This window comes from Mytilus californianus, unplaced genomic scaffold, assembly GCF_021869535.1.
Source record: "Mytilus californianus isolate M0D057914Y unplaced genomic scaffold, xbMytCali1.0.p SCAF_2, whole genome shotgun sequence".
NCBI classification, from domain to species: Eukaryota; Metazoa; Mollusca; class Bivalvia; order Mytilida; family Mytilidae; genus Mytilus; species Mytilus californianus.
This window is the reverse complement of record NW_026262668.1, coordinates 109,458,220-109,479,020: the sequence shown is the minus strand read 5'-3', so window position 1 is coordinate 109,479,020 and position 20,801 is coordinate 109,458,220. Positions and strand designations below refer to the sequence as shown.

Here is a 20,801-nt window from a genome sequence, read left to right as displayed (position 1 = left end):
GCACATCAACTGGTGGAGTAAAATCCAGTCTGTTGGTTTAAGTATACATTTTTAAACAGAGTATAAAGTTAAATCAAGTGACACTGGTAAAAGGCTATCTCAATTTTTGGGCTATCATTCCTTCCCCCAGATGAAATCGAGGACTGCTTCACGTTTGACATTAGGTCTGAAGCTCCTTCTGATGACAGATGTCATGCATTCTTAGACTACGTATTATTAAAGTATTCATATATGCTTAACTTCACGTTATTCACCTTATTTCTGGGCAGCTACACCCGTTGAAAATTGTAAGAGGACGAATAACAGTCCTGAATTGTTTCGTTCGCATAAATTGACTTCTATTGCTTGAAATCCATATTTCACCTCCCCGTGGTGAGCAGGGGACAACAGCTATGTACATGTTATAATTGTCAACAGAAGAGATTTATAATGATAAATAAGAAATAAGAAATAACATTCACCTGTAATCTACCTGTACACAATCGGCGCACAAATGAAAGAAAAAATCGGCGCAAATGAAATGCAAATCGGTGCAAATGCAAAATGCCGGATATATATTATCGAGTCCATGCATTGTTAATTGTTTATTTCAGACTTATTGTAATTTGGATACACGTTTCAGTATGTTATAAATCAAATATGAGAATTTGAGTCTATCGATGAACATGAATTTGACAGCTAATGCCCCTTTAAGAAAATCTTATAAACAATTCATTTTGGAGCAAATTTGGTCCCAAATCATATCTTGTCCCTATTATGATAAATCAAACGTATTGATCCTTAAATACAGTTATTCTGACAAGCTATCTATTTAACACTGTAGTAAATTCTTTGAATATTATAACCATTGGTACCAACATTGATTATATTTTTGATAAATTGAAACATAACTAAAATATCTACAGCTATGCAGTTATGAACACTTATGGCCCTACATCCTGTAGATACTTTTATTTTGGCACAAGGTCATGCTTTACCAAAACTGTTCATACTGTCTTAACATGATAAACACTAAATCTGTTGGATGTGTAATTCATTGATATTGTAATCTGGGAAAATAGGATTATGATTGGACCTTTTATAGCTATGTATGGTATGGATTTTGCTGATTGTTGAAGGATGTACATTGGCCTTTAATTGCTTACATTATCATTGTTTGGTCTCAGGTGGATAGCTGTTTCATTGGCAATTATACCACATCTCCTTTTTTTATACTCCTTAAATATTTATATCAAAATATTATAGATAAATTAGTGAAAGTGGAGAGTGACTTTTTTCTATTTCACCAGTCTATCAAACAACTGATACCAGTGCACTTTTTGCAGGCTTAGTTTACCTCTTGATAAGAACCCTGAATAAATCTAATTTACTTACATAATATAATACATTAGTCCAGCCTTCCATTGTTACACACTGAAACACTGTTAACATAGCATAACCAATGTCATCAAAGCTAGTAATTCCAAAATTCGGTCCGACCCACACCCCTCGACACTCAGAAATGTTTTCTTGACATGTAAATCCACCTAAATCATATGCTGAACCTATTTTGTCATTACAAGGCCTAATATCTTCTTCATCACCTAAATCTATATTATCTGAAAAAAATACAACAAATTTTACATGAAACCAAAAACCATTTTAACTTTTGAAACAATATTAACACATCATCTGCTTACATGTGTGTGTTTGAGCTAATGTCACAACTGATTTTTTAAGACTGCAGCAAAAATGAAAAATATAATAAAAAACCTGTTTCTTTAATCATATTAGATTTTCTGATTACCCTTAGCCAATTGTTGGGTCTTGGTACTATGGTACTGTGGATTGGGTTTTTTTCTGGAAAATTTCTATCTATTTAGAATACTTTATTTCTTGGTTTTGACAAATTTTGCATACAAGGCTATAAAAAATTGTAGTTTGTTGAAATTTGAAATTTTTTGTATATGAAAGAAACAAAAATAAGTCAATCATGAATAATCATGATTCCACAGTACTGAGTTTTTGTTTTCTGCTAGTTTCAATTGCAAGACCATGGTTATCTTGACTAAGTTGGGTCTTACTTTGTCTACACATTTTTTTTATTCTTTCAATTTCCCAGTCTGGGAAGTGTTTTTATTGTTAAATCAAAAGTTGTCTTGAAGTAACTACAATATTTTTTCATTGATAAATTTTTTTTTTTGCACACATACATCTTTTTCAAAAAAAAAATATGAAATATGTGAAAGGATGTCTCCAATCAGCACTCCTGAATTATTGGATTTTCAAATTAATACTTTCACCATAAAATTCCAGTAAAATTTGTAATATCATAATTGTTCTTCAATGTCATTTAATGGGAACTTGTGTTGTATTATTGTCCGAATCTACAAGAACCTTGATAATGGAAGAGTCGATAGGTGTCGAACTTTTATTTGCCATTAGGTCTCATGGTAGCAGAATCACCTTGTGTTGGAAAGGTTTTTGGTGTCATATAACAACGACCAGGTCAAACCAAAGACTTGAATATTTGTATTTGTTGTTTCTTCACTAAGCATGTAACACTTAGGAGCAAGAAAAAAGACTAATTGGCTCGTAAAAATGTGTGTGGTTAGGGTGACTATCTTCCAGCAGACTATTACCTTGTAAACTAGCATGTTAAACTCCGGCTCAGCATGTCGGTCTAGTACAAAGCAAGGTCATATCTATTTGATTGATTGATTGATTGTTGGTGTTTTAACGCCACTTTTAAGCGCCACATTTGGGCTATTTCGTGACGGCCAGTTTTTAATGGTGGAGGAAGCCGGAGTGCCCGGAGAAAACCAATGACCTTCGATAGGAAAACTGACAATCCTAGTCAATTAAGATTGGAGTCAAGTGCACTCGCACAAGCGGGGTTCGAACTCACAACCTCAGTGTTAACAGGCTAGTGATTACAGTAGTAGAACTACTTAGACCACTTGGCCACCGAGGCCCCCCATATTTATTTGATATTGACATGTTCTTGTCCTGATAATAGGCATGTAATATTTGCCACTGGCCATTAAAATATCAATCCATCATTATCATCTTTTGAAACCTTTAAGTTACAGAGATCTCTCTGGGGAAAGTTGTTAGCGGGAAATTTGTCATAAAACCTATTTCATATTACTTTTTATACTTAACCTTACTTTTTGCAGTTACATTATCCATTTTTAAAATAATTTTGCATGCAACATTCAAGTGAATCTAATCATTTATAAAGCTAAAACATGTCAGGTAGCTTGGGAATTCTTTATTAGATATATAAAAACAATGGTTTAGCAATAATTTGTCATCATTTTCAGGGAAAAAAACTGCTTAAAATTCAAAAAAGCTGAAAGAGGGAGACATAAGGAAATTTTTCTCCAAAGTGAGATATTTGATCAAATTAGGAAATATTTGTGAAGAAATGACACCTATGAGAGTAATGCTGAATAAATACTACCTACCTTCACTATTTACATCATATTTGACATTTAATTTAAAACAGGCACGATGGAAAGCGCCGGAGTAAAATTCTAATCCTACTATAGCAAACATAACAATAGCAAAGAGCACCAGTAGACACACTTGTAACAAGGGGGCCATAGCCCGGATTATAGACTTCAATACAACCTGAAGACCTGAAAAATACATAAAAAAACATTACTTTGATATCACACTACAAACATGTTTTACATTTACATTTGTTAAACTGTTTCTAAATTGACATATTTTCTGAAGCATTTTTCTTGTGTAATAGATACTGCTTCTGCTTCTTAGATTATTATCAATGTATGTCATGTATGTGATGTCTTTAACTTATATTTCTCCTTGTTTTTTATAGGCTTTAATGGTTTATAATGAGATTAATATTAATCTATTTTCATTCAGATTTTCTGTATACCATAGAAGATTGTACATATAACCTATCACTTTTTGCAGTTCTCTAATCTTCATGGTATTCAACAATCAACATCAGATCATAAGAAATAAACATTTCAAAAGACTTCATAAGAAGCAGACCTGCCAACTCTCCCATATTTTTGGGGGAATTTCTACCCTTAGAGGTGTTGACCATTAACCATTATATATATATACCCTGAATACCTTTAAACATGCATTCAAACTTCAAAGCCATTAAAATGATATTAATTACATATATGTTCATTCAAAACTATAGTATACTCATTTTAAAACACTTGTGACATGTATAAGAGATGCCTTAGATCTTACTTATTTACTAAAAGGTATATGTTCATAAAATATACTTTCATACATACTTGGAATTCCAGAAACTAACTTTAAGGGACGTAACACCCTTACAGCCCGTAATGTCCTCAGATCTATTGAACTATTTGATGTGGTTGGGTATATGGTAATAAACCTAGAAAAAAGACAAATCCCTACACCATAACTAACTCCTTCACCTAGGATGAGGATAATCAGGAAAACAAGTTTGGGGGCATTTTCAGCCTCATAAGTAAACTTTCTCTTCATGTATTATTATTGTAACACCATGACTAAACAAATATAAAATTAGACTGCTATTGCTGCAAGTTTCAACAGAAAGTTTTAAAATAAGGCTGAAAATGTACATGCTATGAATTATACAACCTATTTAATATATATATATATATAAAAATGATGAGTAAATAAATATTCATGCATGGTTCAAACTATTTCTTGTATATTTGGACAAAATACACACAATTGGATTAATTAGAATTTACAAACTATATTTCTTTTTTTACTTATCTGAAAAACCCTGTTAGGGATACCCTTATTAATTTGAGCAATTCTTCAACAACTTTTAAAAGTCAGAGATTTGTCACTATATTTAGTACCAAACAAAATAATAAACAGAAGCAACACTGGCACAAAACACACTTGTCCGTCTCAAAAACTTAAGATTTTTCATTCATTGACAAAAACTGTTAAAAATCTTCAAAATATATAAAGATACTAAACCACTAAAAATTTAATTAAGTTTAAAAGAGATTGGTAAAAGAAAACATATTGACTCTTGATTAATTGCCTATTTTCCATGTTTTCACCAGAAAAATTGAAGTCCTTATCAAAAGACGAGCAGTTGTTAAAAAAAAATCAAACAAGAGAATCCCTATTGCTATCAATTATTGAAGGAATTCACTGCCTTTCACGAACATTCAGACTATTTCCTCTGCCATTCTAATTTCTGGCCCTATTCCCCTACTTTACAAACATACATGTACAATGTACCCATGTTCTATATTTGTACTTTTAGCTTATTTATACTAATTTAGCATGTATTTGCACACAGTATTGATCTGTCACATTTTTAAAGATCAATACTGACATCCAATATTTTTATCTCAAAATTATGCAATGCCTATTCAACTGACAATGACTATCAATAATTCACAAAATATTGTGCAGCAGATCCTCAGAGTGGCAGGATCATCTACACAAATTACATAACATTGTGCAGCAAATCCTCAGAGTGGCAGGATCATCTACACAAATTACATAACATTGTCAAATTTTCATGGCAACCATTACTTTTCATTTTTAATACTTTAATTCAATGAAATTTACATGTCACTACACTAACTTTGATATTCAGATAATGAAGAAACTATACATTTCCCTAATGGATAAAAATAAACAATCATTTTAATCATTAATTTTGAAGCAATGACAGATATGAATTAGATGCTTAAGGATAGAAAGTTTATAGTTGGTACGCTGGAAATACCCAGATTAAAATTTAATCAACATCTTCCTTAAAATTTTAAAACCTAGCATTAATAACCTAAAACATCAATTTTCAATTATCTTTTATTCAGAACTATTTTTCCCCTTAAATCAAAGAATTTAAAATAAGATTTCCTCTGGAACAAGTCTAGAATTTACAGTTTATGTAATGTATTAGCAGATTATGAAAGGATAAGTTCATTATCAAGTGTATCATGCTATCTGAAAAGACTAAGGTAACAAGACAGCCAAAAGACTTTGTTCATTTACTAAGAGATTGCTGTTTAAAATAAAATTTGAGTACATTGTACATGTATGGTGATTTACTTTTTTTATTCTAAACTAAAGCATAAGAAGGGTCAGATCTACACACAGATGTGCAGTGTTCTAAAAGTAAACGGATAAAACCTGATCAAGCCGGGTATTCACAACAGAACCAAAAATAGGGTCAAAATGGAAGGTTCAGGGATCACCTTGACTTACTCTCAATTCCTGTAACTAGTTTTAATGGTCGTAAAACTCTCAATGATCTAACAGCTGGTTGGTCAAACGATGGGAAAACATACTCTATAAGCCTGTGTGGTATAATTGTCAATTTCAATATGATCTCAGCCATTCAATTCAAAACAAAATCTTTTGGAATTTTATGCGATTGTCATACAAGAGGGAGGTTTAGCTAGCTATAAAACCAGGTTTAATCCACCATTTTCTACATAAGGAAATGCCTGTACCAAGTCAGGAATACGACAGTTGTATTCCATTCGTTTGATGTGTTTGAGCTTTTGATTTTGCCATTTGATAAGGGACTTTCAGTTTTGGATTTTCCTTGGAGTTCGGTACTTTTGTTATTTTACTTTTCACCTCATTAATGAACATAGATGCAATTCAAATATTTATCCTAACACATAACTGAACACATAACTGAAACATATACAGTTAAAAAAGATTTGGGCTTAAAGGATCATCGGTGTGACATCATACATGATAAATTTTTATTAAATAATTTGTATGCTGCAAATACCATGACTTACTTTATAGCTATGCAGTATAAAATGAAATACATAGGTGAAAACACTAACATGTGTCTGTGTGTGTTAAAATATATATATATATAATTACTCTAAATATCAGCACAACAATGTTAAATCTGCAAATTTGAGGAAGCAAATTTTTGTTCTTCCCTCGCCGGGATTCAAAGTTTGGATGAAGTTAAAGATTACTTATTATTCAATTACCAAATTTGTGATTGAAGTTTGCAACTGGCCAATGGACGTTGCAAACTTCAACCACAAATTTCGTAATTAAATAAATAATCTTGAACTTCATCCAAACTTTGAATTATTTATAAGGCAGCACAATTCAATGTACAATGAGCTGCAAAAGTTTCCTATCTGCATCTGATTTCACCTGGATAGATGCAAGCTCAATGAATCTAGATTGTGTAGCGAAATATTGCGTTTATTTTTTATCGCATTGTAAATATTTTTAACATTTTAATATTTACACACTAAATAGTGTGTTAAAATTACATTGTTAGGCAATTTATATATTTATATATATGTAGGATTCTAAACCACTGGGGCACTCCGAAACGCGATGGCACTCCGAACCGCGATGGTCACACTGATGTGCGATGGTTAGACACTGAAGTGCGTTTATGATCATACTGAAGTGCAATGGTAGCATTGTTACGCTATCTTGTTGATAGCGTAACGCCGATGTACGATGGTGGGTATGCTGAAGTGCGATGGGTTACATAAACTATATTTTTAGTGTTTTTCATGTTCACATGTTGATGAAGAAGTTTATATGTTTGCTAGAAGCAGCTTTCTTGTTTATTAAGTAAATCATCGAGTTTACTTTGGACAAATAGAAGTCAACATTCATACAATTGTTCCAGCCGCTACATGCAAAGATTTTCTTTCCATTAAAACCAGTGCTTATTTCAATGACTGAAAATGTGATAGCTGTTTAAAAAGCAATATAATAAGTGCTTAATGAACTTATCACCGTATGTGGTTTTTACTGCAACTAGAGAAAATATGGAATGTTTTGTATATCCAACATGAATACAGTAAATACATTCTTAACGGTCTCTTTGACATATTCCCCATTTCCATTATCAATTTTATTAATACTACCGGTAAAGTGAAATAATTAGTAAACAGGGGAAATTTAGCCTCTCTGTAGCAGATCCTTTTTCGAAATTTACAGAAGTTTTGTTTTTTACGTACTATGGTGCTTGGAAATCTCTAACTACATACAGGTTCGCAGACAGACACTCCGTCTTAGGATATTACGGTAAACATAGAGCTCATGAGAGCTGAGAGCTGAGATTAGTTTAACACATATAGTAATCTCAGATGAGGGGACTAAGTAAAGATAAACTGTTAACACAGAATAATGTCCTCATGCAGAAAACTTAAAGAGAACAAGCTCTCATTTAGTATGAAACTATAACTTAGGACATATATAGACCATGGCACTTCAGGGAACAGACCATCGCACTTCTGCGAAGACCATCGCACTTCAGCGTGACCATCGCACTTCAGCGTCCCCATCGCACCTCCGAGTCCTACATATATATAATATACTGCCATAAAATATCATTTAAATTCTATACCAACTTTGCAAATAATTTTTTTCATGTTTAGTTCTTTCAAGATGACTTTGAGGCAATTTATTTTTCTAGGTTTTCTTACTTAATTGATGCATTCATATAAGAGAAGAACCAAGTGTAACATATTTGCAACATTTTACTTATTTTTTCTTTTTTGTGAATGTTGTATAAATAAATCACATACAATTTGTTTACAGTATTTGTTCACAGTTTTTGCCTCACATTGTGCAAACAAAGTTAATGTTTACCACCAATATTCACATGTTCTTTTTAGAATTTCATAACAAAATAATAAGTTTCAGGTTCTATATATCTTATATTTGTTTAACAAAATTTATTGTTGTTCCCTTTCAGGATTTGTAATTTTTTTTGTCAATGAACAAAATTATTCTGCGTTCAAAAGTCATAAAAGTGTTTGTTTACCTAAAAAAATATGTTTATTGATAACATAGCAAGATAAAACTTAAAGGAGAAGGTATGAAAAGACCATTCTTTTTTTCCCCTTGTTTTCAATAAATCAAGAAGTATTATAAATCTATGAAATAACATCTATTATTTTCCAATTAACAGAGTTAAATTTTCTAATTTAAAACATGATGGTTGCGTCCTTTATTTCGCATATTTAAATCTATTGTCATGAGAGAGAAATATTGTATTGCATGAGATATGGTGGTGGAATATGTTTCTTTAATTATTTTTAAACAATATTTAGGCAAACTATTACTGCAAAAACACTCTTTCTTTCTATGCAATGCCATCAGGCATGGTTTGTTTTGTTGTGATATAACACAATAGTTTAGAATTAGAGAACGGCTCTTGTCATATCTCCTTTATCAACTATACATACATTTACACAATTGTTTTGCAACAATATTAAAAATTGGATAAAAAATAACTGTATCATAGTCTACATTTATCTAAACAACATTAAACATCTTAAGATTTTCAAATATATATATATATATATATATAGTGTGTGCTCTTAATATGATGTATATTTCATACATTAAACCAAAAATTTGATTTGAAAATATGTGAAACTATGATAAATGAACTTTGTAATACATGTAATATTTGGATTTGAATTGACAAGGATTTTATATCAATGTATGTTCATGCTGTTATTGTTATCATCATATATTATACCCTTATATACCTTGTTAAATATTTTTGGGAAATCGGCATTCTGTACTACATTTTGCACATGTGCATTTGTAAATATATTTTTGTCAATATACTGCCAATTGGAAGGCCTTGTTCAATGATAAATTAATGCATTCATTATTAGACAAACTGAAGAGATGTACCAGTGTTTTTTTCAGGACCTTACAATTAAGGTTTCAATCCTGAATGCCAAAATAGAAAATGTTCACTCTAAAATAAAATCAGGAATTAACCTTTGTTCTCGGTTTCACCGTTAGGTGACCACTTTTTTTGCCATGATAAATAATTAAAAACAAGTTTTAACAGTCATAACTCTCCATCCAAAACTGAATACCTCAGTGGTATGTCAGCAAAAATGCACAGTATGTCCATATGATTATTTATTTTTTATAACATTTAATTTTTTCCTGCATGCATGAAAGTATTAGTAAAGATTGTAAATGTAGGTATGCAAAAGTTAGCAAACAAGCCTCATGGTCAAACCAAAGTCAATTAAAACACTTATTGTATTAACTAATGTATGTATACCCTGATCAGTACTAAGCACATATAAGGTATTTCCATTAATTGAACAACCAATTAAAATCAATGCTTTGAAACTTTATAACATTTCAGTGTTCCCACAACGGATTTGAAAAAAAAGAAGGGTGCTAATTTCATGTTGGCACTTCAGTGCATAAATTGAATTGGGAAAAGAAGGTGTGCATAAAACCATTGGAAAACCTTACAAAGGACATAGAATTAATGTCCAAATGACCAACCAAATGACAGAATATTCAATATTTTTTTAGTTGTTTCACATGATGAAGTATCTTTTTCCAATGATTTTACTTTGAAGTTGTCATCAGTCAGGTTCAAAATTCCAAAGATATATGTAATAAAATTGTTATTTTATGAAAATTGTCAAGACTTTGTATAGGATTTGTTTGTAGCCTGTTGAGATATTTGACAAAATATTCAAGATGTGTTTAGAAAATTGTAATCATAATTATAATATTTTATAGATACACGTTTTCATTGTTAAAGATTTTTGTTTATAATTTGATTTTTAGAACTAAAATAAATAAAAGGGTAACATGAGAGGGAATTCTACATTTCAATTGATGGTGTCATGTTTTTGACTAATTTTTGATAAAAAGAATGGCCACTGTCCCTGTGCCAGTCTTTCTAAATCACCATGGTGGAACACTGCATTTTTAAAAAAGTAGATGTGCAGTAAATCTAAAAAGTTTACAATTATAGTCTAGATTTCTTAATTCAATATTAAATATTATGTTCATACATATGTGTATGTGGTCAATGAATGTGGAAAAATCCTCTAAAAAAGGTACAAAAATGGTTTACTCCTTTGCATACAACATGTACTTCATTATCATGTTCTTATATATATATATATGATGCATGCTGAACAGGATTAGTGTATGTTAAATCTTTATTGTATATCTCTCCTCTTAGTAGCTGGGAAAGATTTAGTTTATTTTACCTACTTACAATTCATAACTTACACTTAAATATTGAGAAAAGCAAAAATTATATAAACAAAGAAAAAAATCATCATCTATACTGAGACTAATATAACACATAGTAGTCTCAGATCTATATCATGCATAGCGAACTGTTCATAATTTGGCGGGGAATATAATGTATTACATACACTTTTTTAAAGTATTGATGTAAAATTATACTTAGATACCTTTTCAACCATTGTCAAATATAAAACTAGCTTCTGAGGATAGAATTTTCATAATTATTTCAGTAATAAGCTTTGTAAAATGCAAAAAATATTCCCATTCTTCAGTTAAGTTGTAGTACAGTTATCTCATCTTTATTATTAACGTTATGATCTAGCTTAATACCTACCCAGTAACTACAACAACAAAATCCATAATGTTCCACACGTTACGTAAATAAGAACCTTTATGTAAACAAAATCCTAGAGCAACAATTTTCAGCAGTGCTTCTACACAGAAAATCCCTAAAAAGTACACCTCAGTGGCTTCCTAAAAAATAAATATTTAATTAAAGCTATACTGTCAATCGGTCACGGTTGCCCTGCAAGATTACGGTCAAATCTATCCGACAGTCTATATGTTAACTTTGCGTTAGGGGCTTGGAACCAATAGTTACATAAAACAATTCTCCATTTAAGAAAAGAAAATTTATGAGAGGTATATTAAAATCATGTCAGTGTCGAGTGCTGACTACTGAGCCTATATGAAGCATATCATATCACTGATACTCCATTCTATTCTATCAATGCTACTTTCACTCCTCCGATTCGATATATGTGTGTATTAATTTGTGTTTAAATTGCTTTAGTGTTTTACGTTGCTGCTTTAAAGCTTTAGTAGTGCTACTTATAACCCTTAGCTTAGTTTTCAACCATTCCTGAATATAATGTGTATTATTTTGCAAGCTTATCCGTTATTTAACTTAGTTCAGCTTTTCCTTGCACATGAAATATGTTGGTGTTCTGTATGTTTTAATATCAGTATAGTGTTAGCATGCTGTATGTCTTGTGTATATGATTCTAATTGTCATTTATACTTCACCCCCGTTTTTTTTTTTTGGTGGGTTCGTGTTGTTCAGTCTTTAGTTTTCTATGTTGGGTTTTGCATACTGTTAATTGTTTGTCTTTCCGGGTCGTTTTTCCGGTTTTTTTTTACCACGGCATCGTCAGTTTGTTTTCGACTTATGAGTTTGAATATCCCTTTGGTATCTTTCGTCTAGCTTTCATAAAAGCTACAAATTAACCTGTGATATTTTCAATACATATATTCTTAGATTTCAAGATTCAAAACTAGTTTAGTTCTATTATGTAAATTATACAATCCTTATGGTATGAACTTCATGATACCTCCCTCGTATCTGTGCTGGATATAAACATATTGTGTCAAACAAACTTGAGCCTACTTAGTATAATACAATAAACATAAACGTCACACTTCTGTGCACAGAAGGCGAAACTGGGTACAAACAGGTACCCTTTTCAACGATGGTGCATGCCCAATATAAAAAAAATAACTAGACATCATTGAGATGGGAGCCATCTCTGTGGGCCCCGCTGTGAATAACGTGTGGTAAAAAATTTGTATCTTTACCATAGAACATGGGGTTGTCAACTGAAACCAAAGTTTTTGACCTTGACTTTTGACCTAGGAAGTTGTACATACTTTATGACACACCCTCTGGTGTTGGTTAATATACATGTCATGTCAAGTATAAACTCTGAAATCATAACGGTTCTCAAGATATAGAGCGGACACGATCTTTACCATAGGACATGGAGTTGTCAACTAAAACCGAAGTTTTTTATCTTGACCTTTGACCTAGGAAGTTGTACATACATTATGACACACCCTCTGGTGTTGGTTAATATACATGTCAAGTATAAACTTTGAAATCATAACGGTTCTCAAGATATAGAGCGGACACGATCTTTACCATAAGACATGGGGTTGTCAACTGAAACCAAAGTTTTTGACCTTGACCTTTGACCTAGGAAGTTGTACAAACATTATGACACACCCTCGAGATCTGGTGTTGGTTAATATACATGTCAAGTATAAAGTATGAAATTATAACGGTTCTCTAGATATAGAGCGGACACAATTTGTTTCGGACGGACGGACGGACGGACGGACAGACTGATCACTATAGGGCGATCAAGAAGAAGAAGTATGATTGCCAATGTGACAGCTATCCACCAGAGACAAACTGACTTAGTTGTAAGCAGTATTCATCGCAGGACTGTCTTCGACAAAGAACAAAAACTATACCGTATATCAAGCCATAAAAGGTCCCGAAATGGCAAAATGTAAAACAATCCAAACGAGAAAACCAACGATCTGATTTATGTACAAAACAATAAACGAAAACAAATATGATAGACAGAGACCAAAGACAACCACTAAATTGCAGGCTCCTGACTTGGGACAGGCACATATACATAATGTGGCAGGACTAAACACGAAATTTACTTCGTCCCATTTGCACGTTTCAGCGGTTTTTTTCAAAAAAAAAATATAATGCTGCATATTTTACTTGAGTAGTTGATCTTGTTTCAATGGTTATTTTACAAAAAGTATTATTATACTGATGCGTAATGAACGGAAACTGAAATTAATCTGTAAGATGAGTGAACATTTTTGTAAAATGTGTCTTTTCAATTGCTTGGTGAAAACAATTTCTATTCTTGGCACTTGTAATTAGTTAATGTTCCGGCACTTTACTGAAGCATGTGGACAGTTTGACCGTGTAAAACGCGGTTTAACCCCACGTTTCATTTGAAGTGCCTGTACCAAATAAAGTTTAAATAAAAAGTTGAGACAATCTTAAACTGCTGGACAAGTCATTTGTAACAATTCAAGTCAGAAGACAATCTTAAACTGCTTGGCATGTCTTTTGTTACAATTTAAGTAAAATTATACTTACGAGCTGAACAGCCAGCGGTGTCTTGTCAAACTCCGGAAGGTGTTCTTCAAGGGCTAGTACAATACAGTTAGCTATGATCGTTAGTAGTACCATGTATTCAAAAGGCGTAATCATACAGTTAAGGAATATCTTTTAATTTTTTCATAATTATTTCTTATTTAATGGTCAGCTTATTGCTGAAAACATCGATCTGTGGTTCAATTATAATCCATAGTGTTTGTACTGTTTTGTGGTTTTCTTACTTAATTCAGTACCTTATATGTTTTCTGTAATCGGTCTTGTACAAAAAAAAACAACATTTGAGAGACACATCATTAAAAGTAATGAAATTTCAAAACAAAACAAATAAAAAAGACAAAGGAGAAATGTAATTGTGAATTAGATGAAAATATTGTTCATTTATTTTAGATTTATGTAATATATGAGCAAAAACATCATCACAGAACACCACAGTTTTAAAATCTACACCCCCACCCGACAAATAAAAGAAAAAAATCGTGTGGTCCTAAATTTTATCTTTTATTGTCCCCCTTTAAACATAGACAACAAAAACATCATATCAAAGGGTAGACCTTTGGATATAACTTGCACAATATCTTAAAATCTTGGTGGTTGTGCTGCAGATACCAAGATTGTAATCTTTGTACGCCAGATGCGCGTTTCGTCTACTAAAGATTCATGAATGGACGCCCGAATCAAAAAGTCAAAAGGCGAAAGAAGAATATTTTAACACAATGTTATAGTAGTCTCATCTCAGATGACAATAATAGATATATTTCTACTCGAATTTGACCGTTTTTAATCATAAAAAAAGACATATCTTAAATATTTAAAAATGCATATTGGCTTTGCTGAAAAACATAATTGTAACTGACTTTCTCTATCTAATTGCTGTTCATATGTAACATTAGTGTTTCATGAAAATATTTCTTAATAACTTTTGGGTCGTAAGTGAACCTTCTTCTTGGAAACATCATTCTGACAAAATGAAAACAATACCAGGAGAAATGCAACCCATATTGATCCCCTTTGAACTTAACTGTACTATATGGGTTTCCTCAGAAATCAATATTGGGAAATTCTGAATAATCACGTATATTCGTCAAGCTACTATCAGTCTGTCTTGAAACAGTCAAAATGTAATAAAATTTCCGGCTCAGATGAGGAAAGGTCATATGATTTTGACCTATCCACCGATACTTAGTCGTTCGGAATTTTCTTTATGGAAATGTGACATTTAATGTCTTTTACTATCATTATAAACTATTTGTCCGAAACTTGTGAATATTTTGAAATATGTATGATACCTCTAATGCATTCATAATTCTACGGAGTTTCTCAATATTTAGTTTCGCCAGTTAAACTTCACGGTCAACTAGGGCATATTGCCCATCACTGCATTTTGAAGACTTAAATGTTCAGCAGCACATACACCATGTAATATATATCTTTTAGTTGATACGATATTCCAAAGCTTATGTTTCCCTTTAATTATTTCCTTGATAGATGGTGCAATGAACCTTATTGACAGAGGTTCGATAGGGAATTCGAAGTCATTTTCGGACGCCAACATGACTTGATGCTGGTATGTCTGTCATAAATGACCATCGAAACCAGTTTTGTCGCACAAAGAATTCCGCCCTCCCTTTGTTCATCACCTATCAGCGAATGCACCTGGTCACAGGATTTTGTAATGAACTAGCAGGAATTGCTTACACTTCAGGACTCTTTTGTTTATTCCATCTATTAGTGGGGATCGTTTTTGTTTTATTTTTATATGTTGTAGAGTTTAGTGACAATTTGTATTAGTTTCGACAACGATCTTTTCTATCCTTCAAGATTTCTGATTGAAAATATATATATATATACGTATATATATATTCATAATATCTATAAATCTATAAATGAAAGACAGCACGGTCATGTGTTAGGATAGTTGTATGAATATCTGAGGATCCTTTCTTCAGTCAAATTAGAGAACTTTATTACTATCATCTTCATCTGCCAAACGCAATATTGATTACTCAATTACTGTGCAAGTTTATTGTGTAGTTGTATGTAGAAGAGCTAAATATGACTACTATGCTGTAAATGTATCCAAATATTTCCTCAATTGATAATTTTAAAACGATTCTGGTGTTTAAATGAAAGATAAACTGTTAACACAGAGATATGTCTCGCCTATTTGTTATTTTGATAATGCAAATGTTGAAATTAAAATAGCAATACTTTATTAATATGTTAGTTACGCAAATATTCAAAGTCAATGAACCATGACTGAAGGTACAGGGCTAAAAAATCTCAATGGAAATGAGATGTGCAAATACTAATACAACTGTATACCAAATACCACAGAAATCTCGTATCACCGTATGTGGTTTTTACTGCAACATCACTACAGTGTATGGAAAAAACAAACGAAAATCTTGCTATACTTCGTTATTTTATAATCGTAGCATATACATGTAATTATAAGAATTGAAAGCTTTATAGGGTTGTAAAAGCGTTGATCGTGCGCACTTTGTTTTAGTATGAAGCGTTTTCTACGTTTCATACAAAATGTGCTTCGATCAACGCGTTTATGCTCCAATGAAATTTCAAATCTATGTAATTATCAGTCCAGGAAGGGGTATTTTGAAGGGAGTGTTGGATCCACCATTTTTTGAAGTCGTCTAGAATATTAGTATCGTTTTTGACGTTTTGGTCCTAGCGTATATGTATAGTTATGGATGGTATCTGAAAAGATATAGAACCACTAATTTGGGCTCGGTTAGAAAGAACATACAAGAAAGTAGTATGTATTTTAAGCAAAATAGTTCCTACGCATGGCTGTACCTTGTCTATAAGTAAAATATTTGGGTAAATTTGGTACTAAATGAAAGCTTAAGGATTTGAGATCACTGTAGAACCCTTTTTGAAAGTTTCTTTTGAATAATAAAAAATATGTATGAAATTGAAATAGTAGGGCATATTTGTCCTGTTGTTCAGTTCAATAGACCATGACTGAGGGGGCGGGGCCAAATAATCTCCATGGAAATGAGATATGCGAATGCTTATACAACTGCATACCAAATATCATTTACCTACCACTAGTGATTCCCCATAAACCGACCTAATCACAAACTAATACATGTAAACAAGGCAAAAGTTTCAAAGTCAATAGACCATGACTGAGGAGGCTGGCCAAATAATCTCCATGGAAATGAGATATGCCAATGCTTATACAACTGCATACCAAATATCACTGACCTACCACTAGTGGTTCCCCATAAACTGACCTTATCACAAACTAATACATGTAAACTAAGAAAAGTTTAAAAGTCAATAGACCATGACTGAGGGGGAAGGGCCAAATAATCTCCGCGGTAATGAGATGTGCCAATGATAATACAACTGCATACCAAATATAATTGACCTACCACTAGTGTTTCACCATAAACTAAACCTAATCACAAACTAATAAATTGTTGACGACGCCGGAAACAGCATACCTATGTCTCGCTTTTTGACTCCGTCAAGGCGAGACAATAAAATGGGTATTCTTTGAACAGTATAATTAGACCCCATTGCAAATAGAAACGACATTTTATGTAATTCCAATCTGACTAGGAAGAGCCCAATTTTTTAAAGGTAATCATAATACTTCGATTTTCTACAAGCTTTCTATAAAGTCTCAATTAATGTACTTAGAGTCACTATATTTTGAAATTGACCATTAGTTTTACTTAAGAAAGATGCTTGGATTTGTTAAAAGGAGGAGAACTACTGATATAAATATAATCTGATTAAAATCCGATCTTTCACTTAGCTCCGTTAAATTAGCTTGTCCCTCGTACACGTCGTACACGATCAAACGGGGCAAAATTAATGAAAGATCTTATTTTAATCAGATTGATTTTTTGAGGAAAATGTATTTATAAAACCAAAGTAGGTCATGCAAATTGATTCTAACTTGGAATGCAGCTATAATTCCTATGATCAGATATACATACACGGTCGATTATCTAAATGATATTATTACATATCCTATGTAATATGCTACACAACAATTAAGTTTCTGAATTATTTATGATGAAGGGGAAAATATTAGCACTTGAATATGGCAGTTTCAAAGAAGATCAATATTCCTGGAAACCTGCATGTTAGAAAATCTAATTTGTAGAAAACACTCGATATATAAATATATTATTTGTATGTTTGTGTGCGAGCAAGACTTCAATGATATATTAAATCATTTCAATATTACAGTATTGAAGAGCTTTTGAACAAGTTTAAACATTTCTAATGCCATGTTTATTAAGAGTACCGTTATTCTACCCATGCTTGTTCCCAAGACTAGATGGTTATTACTAAAAAAAATTTAACAGGTAATGATTATAACAAGATGTTATTAGGATGTCTCCCAAACCAAGTCCCCTAGACCTTATAATCCCTTTATTTATATGTATAAACGAGGGAGACACCAAACAACTCTTCTTGTTGTATTGGTGAGAATTTATAGAGATGACATACAAGGATTCAGTTGCATTTCAATCATTTTGTCTTTTTTGAGGTCATAACGTTTGAATATATGGTTTCAAGGTGTTTTTCCAATAGTTATTGTTTTGAGAAACTTCCAAGATTTGCCAAAATATTTGAAATAAAACTATTCTATGTCAATGTTTTTTTCTCATAAATTTCCCAACAATACTATATAGTTTCAAAGTGCTATTCCGAATAGTACTGAGAGATTTCAAGTTAATTAACGAAAATTGGAATCACATTTTTCTTAAATTCAATTGGTCCATGTCGATCTTTGAGTCATAACGTTTCCCAAAATATATGGTTGCTAGGTTTTTTTCGAAATCATTATTGTTCTGAGAGCCTTCCAAGAAATGTACCAAAACAATTAATCGCATACAATATTGTTACCCACTCATGTCTATTCCCAAGGCTATTTGTTTGTTATTACTATATGATTAATTACTGTTTCTGCACAAAATGATCTTTGGACGTTGAAGGTAAAAAGTTAAGTTTCTTCAAAATTGATCAATTTATAAACGAACAATTAACTGTACCAAAATTCGTGTTAATTCAACTATTCATATACTTGTTCAGATTACTTTATTAACTACGATTACTTGTTCGGAATACTTACCAACTATGCATACTTGTTCGGATTACTCTATTAACAATTAATTCTTGTTCGGAATACTCTATCAACTATGCATACTTGTTCGGATTACTCTATCAACTATGCATACTTGTTCGGATTACTCTATTAACAATGAATTCTTGTTCGGAATACTCTATCAACTATGCGTACTTGTTCGGATTACTCTATCAACTATGCATACTTGTTCGGATTACTCTATCAACTATGCATACTTGTTCGGATTAATCTATCAACTATGCATACTTGTTCGGATTACTTTATTAACTATGCATACTTGTTCGGATTACTCTATTAACTATGCATTCATTTCGGAATAATCTATAAACTGAACATACCTGTACGTACTTTGTCACCATAATGTAAACACGGTGTACCCGTTTATATGCAATACTAATTCACGACAAAAGGATATCCCCATTCAATGATTATCTTGGCGTATTTTCTGATAAAGTTTTCTTCACTGAAGATAAATAAAGATCTAGAGTTGGAGCCTAATGTTCCCGGAAGACTAAGGTTAGCTGCCTTTTTGGCAACATGGCGAATATTTCCATCATATGGTCCGTTAAAGTCCCCATCCTCCTGGCCTCCTCCTCCGACAGTAAAAGTTGCCATTCTGAAAATAAATGAAAATTAATTTGATTTTGTATATCTACTTGTACATGGTTATTCTTATATCCTTTTTGATCACTTGTGTTTGGAAATTAATATGTTTAACTACAACTGTCAACATATACATTATTGATATGACGCGGGCTGAGAATATAGTCTTCTTCTTAAGTCTTATCTGGGGACAAGAACACCAAAATTTCATAAACTTGTCCAAACACAGATACTACATAATGTACTTACAAGATTGGTTTGTTAAGAGTGACCGACTGTTAAAGTGTGTATCAGTTAAAGTTTGTATCAGTTAGAGTTTGTATCAGTTTATGTTTGTATCAGTTAAAATTTGTATCAGTTAAATTTTGTATCAGTTAAAGTTTGTATCATTTAAAGTATGTATCAGTCAAAATTTGCATCAGTTAAAGTTTGTATCAGTTAAAGTTTGTATCAGTAAATGTTTGTATTAGTTAATGTTTGTATTAGTTAAGTTTGTATTAGTTAATGTTTGTATCAGTTAAAGTTTGTACCAGTTAAAGTTTGTATCAGTCATAATTTGCATCAGTTAAAGTTTGTATCAGTTAAAGTTTGTACCAGTTAAAGTTTGTACCAGTTAAAGTTTGTATCAGTCATAATTTGCATCAGTTAAAGTTTGTATCAGTTAAAGTTTGTATCAGTTAAAGTTTGTAATTAGTTGACGTTTGTATTAGTTAACGTTTGTATCATTTAACGTTTGTATTAGTTATGTCAGATATTCAGATATAACAAAGTTTGTTCAGTGACTGCAATAACATTGAAGCCAGAATGATACTGAGGTTATAGATTCTGTATTATACCGCAAGAATAGAATTATACCTGTATTGGTTGTATTGTATGATCTTTTGTGTACTTTTGTTAGGCCAAAGATCGAAACGATAAAGGGGAAGAATTCATTATTGAGATTTTAAAAAACTGTTTAACTCGTTTATCTTTATAACTGTTTGTCCTCTTTAAAAGGCCTCGGCTATTTTGTTATTTGTTTTAAGATTGTTGTCTTATTCCCGTCTGCCCGAAATAACTTTTCATTTTGGTGATGGATTTCCTTACATGTAGAATATAAATAAAACATTTACA

The 20,801-nt window shown here is 31.8% G+C and overlaps 1 protein-coding gene across 11 annotated transcripts in view; it reads right to left on the bottom strand.

Moving 5' to 3' along the window:
* LOC127730732 (voltage-dependent calcium channel type A subunit alpha-1-like) overlaps nt 1-20,801 on the bottom strand; it is a 213,932-nt gene that overhangs the window by 91,224 nt on the left and 101,907 nt on the right. For all 11 annotated transcript variants that reach the window (XM_052239259.1, XM_052239253.1, XM_052239250.1 and 8 more), the window contains 6 exons: nt 19,501-19,701; nt 13,934-14,039; nt 11,360-11,499; nt 4,263-4,366; nt 3,450-3,623; nt 1,375-1,598 (listed from right to left, as the gene is read on the bottom strand). In XM_052239259.1, coding sequence (XP_052095219.1) covers nt 1,375-1,598; nt 3,450-3,623; nt 4,263-4,366; nt 11,360-11,499; nt 13,934-14,039; nt 19,501-19,701 — 949 coding nt within the window. The remainder of the gene's footprint in view (nt 1-1,374; nt 1,599-3,449; nt 3,624-4,262; nt 4,367-11,359; nt 11,500-13,933; nt 14,040-19,500; nt 19,702-20,801) is intronic.